The sequence below is a fragment of the Onychomys torridus genome, chromosome 1, assembly GCF_903995425.1.
Source record: "Onychomys torridus chromosome 1, mOncTor1.1, whole genome shotgun sequence".
Lineage (NCBI taxonomy): Eukaryota > Metazoa > Chordata > Mammalia > Rodentia > Cricetidae > Onychomys > Onychomys torridus.
The window spans coordinates 71,786,479-71,791,556 of NC_050443.1; the positions used below are offsets into that span (position 1 = coordinate 71,786,479).

Here is a 5,078-nt window from a genome sequence, read left to right on the forward strand (position 1 = left end):
CATAGAAAGGTGACCACTAAACTTTGTTTGACAAAATGGTTCTTCAGGTTCCTGCTTCGCAGAGGAAACTGCCAGACATTCTACAGGACACTGAGAGAAGTGACCTAGAGACTCTAGCCCTGTGGGCTGAAGACAAATGCCCCAACTTTACAAAGGAACATTAGGTGACTGTCCAGGCTGCCAGCTGTCTCTGTCTACCCTGCAAGACTCCCGAAAGTTGCTTGTATTCTTTTCCCGGTTCTCACGTAATATTATATCCTTCTGAGGTCGTTGATGTGGTTGAAGACTAGATAGTTATAATTTCCTCAGTTATGATAAAAGATAAGTTAGATATAAAACCTTAGACTCACAAATATAAGATAGATAGGATATCTTCTTTAATATTGTAACTGTAATTCTTGCTAGATAATTGCTTTTTTATATGTAATTGTACTATGTAAAAGTTAAAGCCTTCCTTAAAAAAAAAAAGAAAAGAAAAAGGGAAGTGCTGTGGATATCGCTCTGTGTAATAAAGTTCTGATTGGCCAGTGGCCAGGCAGGAAGTATAGGCGGGACAAGGAAGAGGAGAAGGCTGGGAAGTAGAAGGCTGGAGAGACACCGCCAGCTGCCGCCAGGAGAAGCAACATGTAAAGACACTGGTAAGCCACAAGCCATGTAGCAAAGTATAGATTAACAGAAATGGGTTAATTTAAGATGAAAGAAGTAGATAACAAGCAGCCTGCCACGGCCATACAGTTTATAAGCAATATAAGTTTCTGTGTGCTTTCTTGGTTGGGTCTGAGCGACTGTGGGACTGGCGGGTAAGAGAGATTTGTCCTGACTGGGCCAGGCAGGAAAACTCTAACTACAACTTTTGTTCTCTTGAGACTTGCTTTAGAGCACAGAATCATTACATCATCTAGACTTTCTATGACTCAAGAGCAATGTATCAATAGCATTTTATTTCTCATAGTCATGACAGCTACTTGGAGGCAGTGTTGAGAGAAGCCCCTGGAAAAGCACATTGCAAATGTCCTCCCTAATTATTGACTGTGAATTTTATTAACACTTCTCTGGTGAAAATGTTGAGACCTAAGCATTTTAATTAAAAGTCATTTTGAGTTCTTTGTGCCATCTGTTTCTGGTACATTTCATTACTGGGCCCTTTGTGTGAAATGGTTGGGGCTGAACAACAGTGTTATCATCAGCATGGAAATCAGGACTGGAAAACTGAATACAGACACAGGTGAACTGGAAATGGAATAAATAGCTGCTAGTCCCTGAAGACGAAACCACTAATTAGATTTCTGAATTCAGCATAAATATCCCCTAAATTGCATATTAATGTAGAACTTCACTGTATATTGATTCAGTTGTTCTGATTCTAAGGATGAGCTGGCTGAGTGTGTCCCTGGAGGCTCAATTGTGCAGACTATCTTACAGCAATGGTCACATTGAGATGTAATAATAGCCTATGCACCATCTTTCCTGTTTATAGAGATTGGAAGCTTATCCTTCCCGATTACCATTTTAAACTTTCTTTTATCTAGGCCTTGGGAATGTGTCAAAAATAGCTAGAACTAATCTGGAGTTCAGACAAATAAGTCTGTATTAATTAAACCCAATTCCTTCCATTAGTGTGGCAACTCATTAAGAAGCCCCACCATCCACCAGTCCTCAGTGAGCATGTGGGCTCTCAGGGTTAGCAGGAGGTCACTGAAAGCAGTTTTGAAAATTGTGTTTTTCGGGTGTGTTTTTCTGGAGAGCTTTGACGATTCTCTCATTTCAGGAGAGGAATCAGGAAGGATCAGAGGAGGATCTCATGAGGGCGGGCATTTTGGAAGAGAGAATAAGGTCATTGAAAAGGGCGGGAAGCGTTTGTCTGAAAGACATGCAGCAGAGGGAGTTTGCAGCTCTAGGGGTTATCATATAAAGCTGAGCCTCCGTCCAGACACAGCAGATGCACCAAACAACCCAACCGGGACTCAGAAAGTCAGAGCTCAGAAGAAAAATATTTAGATATGATTTTCTTTTCTTTTCTTTTCTTTAGCTTTCAGTGAGACATCTTCCTCCCAAGATCATCTGGGTTTTGAAGAACAATGGTGGTTGGCTGACTTTGAATCCTTCACCACGTTCTCCCCCATGCCAAAAAGTAAAACCAACAGTGGGAGCAGAACCATACCTCAGTGGGTTCTTCAGCATTGCTAGGAGACAGAATATTGTTATATTCAAGGTACTGTATAGAAGAGGGGAAATGTAATACAGCCAACACACTTGCCTGCTTTTGCAGAGCTGGGGTGTGGGGTGCTCCGTGCCTGAACTTCACCTCCCTTTCACCTCTTCCACCCAGGACCACAAAATCTTCCAGGTTTCTCCTCTCTCCAGAAAGGCATTCCTAGCATCACAGCCTTCTTCTCCTTTCCTCCTTCCTGACTCAAAGTCTAGTTAAAAAGACACGTGAAAAATAAACAGAATCAACAGGAAGTAAAATGGGACCATGGTTATTTTTAGTAATATTATGTTTCATACATAAAATGTTAAGTATCTAAGGAGCTAAGCTAAGTGCTTAATGAGGTGTGTGAGGAGCTCAGAAGAGTCAAAGGGGCAACCTGTACCCTGTTGGTAATAACATAAATTGGCCCAGCCACTGTGGAAATAAATAATATCCAAACTAGAAGCATCAAATGATCCTGCTCCACTACTGGGAATATCCACCCAAGGACTCGAAGTCATTATACAGTAAAGGGGCACCTATGCTTACATTTGCGTCAGAAGTATTTATAACAGCTAAGCTCTAGAATCAACCTAGATGTCTACCACCAGAGGAATGAAGGGTGAAAATGTGGCCTATACACACATTCATATTATTATGGAATATTGTTGTTATAGAGGAAGGAAATCATGACATTTGGAGGACAATGGATGGAACTGAATAATCACCATATCACACAAGATAAGCCAGCTGCAGACGACAAACACTACATGTTGTCTCTTATACACAAATCTAGATTTTTTTTATTTTTTTATTAGTTTTAGTTTTGGGATATGACCTTTATTAAGCTTATCCACCAGAGTGGAAATAATGTCTGTACAAAACCAAATGTTTGTTACTATAACTTCTGCATCACAATTTAAATCCAAACAGTTTTTTTTTTAAATAGTCAACTCAATCAAAACCCCCTGCTTCAGAATCAATAGCGTCTTTGAAGCCACAGTAATAGTTAAATATGGTTCATGCCAGAAATTTGGTTGGTTTGAAGGTTAATTAAGCCTCCAACTTGCTCAAATAGAATTACAAAAAGGCAAAATTGTGTTTTTCACAGAGATACAGTCCACTGAAATCACCGAAACTGGACAGCTGTTAAGAATATTTAGAGTCCTGAGATAATCAGGAATCCAGGCATCCTTAGACAGTCTTCTGTTGTCCTTTCTTCCCAATCAGAGACTTGTGGATGCGTGGGATGACACCACCACCAGCAATCGTAGCCTTGATCAGAGAGTCCAATTCTTCGTCTCCACGGATAGCAAGTTGCAAGTGATGAGGGGTAATACGCTTTACCTTCAAGTCTTCTGGTGTATTTCCTGCCAACTCTAGTACCTCTGCGGTGAGGTGCTCCAGGATGGCGGCACTGTACACAGCGGCGGTCGCGCCCACGCGTCCTTGGCTGGCTGTCCTAGATTTCAGGTGTCCATGAGTACGCCCCACAGGGAACTGCAAGCCAGCTCGCTGCAAGCTGGAAACCACCGTTGTTTTGGCCTTTTCGGAGTCCTTTCCAGCCTTACGGCCAGCCATCTCGGACAGGAGAACGGACAGGAGAAGAAAAGACGAGACCCGGTGCCCACTCCTCAATCGTACTGTGATTCAAACTGCGCCGTCTCCCTAGATTTTTGTTAAAGCTTGAAAGAAAGGGGTTAGTACAGGTGAGAAGGATAAACAAAAGAGCGTAACAGGAAGTGAATGATCCAAGCACATTATATATGTGTGAAAGTCATTATTTTGTGAAAATTAATATATGCTAATAAAACGTATTTAAAATATAAATAAATTTGACAGGGAAGAGACATCATTTTAAAAGCTGAGATAAACATTCAGAAATGTTTTATTGTTACAAAATTTTTCATGACCCCCCACATTCAGTTATGTAAGCCCCATTCAATCTTTTAGGGTTTTGTTTGTTTGTTAATTTTATATTTAATTTAATTTTACATATCAACAGAGAAATCTCAAATGGCTGAAAAACACTTAAATGTCTAAATTCTTAGCCATCAGAGAAATGCAAATTAAAAGGACTCAAATTCTATCTTATACCTGTCAGAATGGCTAAGATCAAAAATACAAGTAACAGTTCATGCTGGAGAGGATGTGTCTAAAAGAATTTTAATTAATGAAATAAACAAAAATATGCCAATCCATGTGAAATGTAATTTGGACTCTGATGATCTCTTTTGTAAAGCTCTTCTCCTTTGCTTTTTATTTATTTTTGATATTGCAACTTTGTTGTTGAAAGTTCAAATGGTTTTTAGGGCAATGGGTACTCAGAAAATTGGCATCTAGCATGAGAATGTTTACTGTAACTTGTCAAAGAGTTGTACATTGTATATGATTTGCGATGAAGACCAAAAGGTATAAATTTACTCTTGTGGGGGAAAAAAAAAAGCTGAAATAATTCAGGGAAGTGACATGAAGTCCAGGGATTCATTCCAGGTTTTTGAAGTTACTCGGACCAGCAGAATTCCAGAGGGGAACAAATGAGATAAATCATAGCATGGTACATGTGAGGTATCCCAACCTGTCAGCTGAGATGAAGCAAAGACTTTGTTTAGGGGGAGAGTTCAAGACAGCATGAGATAAGGCTAGCAATGTCATCATGGACTTTGAACGCTAAGAACACATCGTAAATGCTGCCTTTCACATCCTCTATCCCCATTAGACACATGAAGACTTGAAAGCTCTAAGAGATTAAGTGCCAATGGCCGACAGCCAGTTAGTTGAAAATTTTCTTGCCACCAAGTCTGAATTTTCACATTGATAAGATGAATGTAGAGTTGATGACCAAGTTGATATCCACATACCAGGCATTTACAGCCTCATCCCACAC

General features: G+C 40.1%; 1 protein-coding gene across 2 annotated transcripts; it reads right to left on the bottom strand.

The window, feature by feature from the left end:
* Positions 1–3,254: 3,254 nt before the first annotated feature.
* LOC118575611 (histone H2A.Z-like) lies at positions 3,255–3,772 on the bottom strand. 2 transcript variants are annotated; one of them, XM_036176092.1, is made up of 2 exons: positions 3,686–3,772; positions 3,255–3,577 (listed from the first exon to the last, which is right to left on the bottom strand). In XM_036176092.1, exons 1-2 carry the CDS (start codon positions 3,770–3,772, stop codon positions 3,386–3,388), a joined length of 279 nt encoding a protein of 92 aa, XP_036031985.1. In that variant the 3' UTR covers positions 3,255–3,385. The 2 variants fall into 2 exon arrangements, with proteins under 2 accessions (XP_036031985.1, XP_036031977.1); XM_036176084.1 differs by having other exon boundaries at positions 3,255–3,772.
* Positions 3,773–5,078: the final 1,306 nt, after the last annotated feature.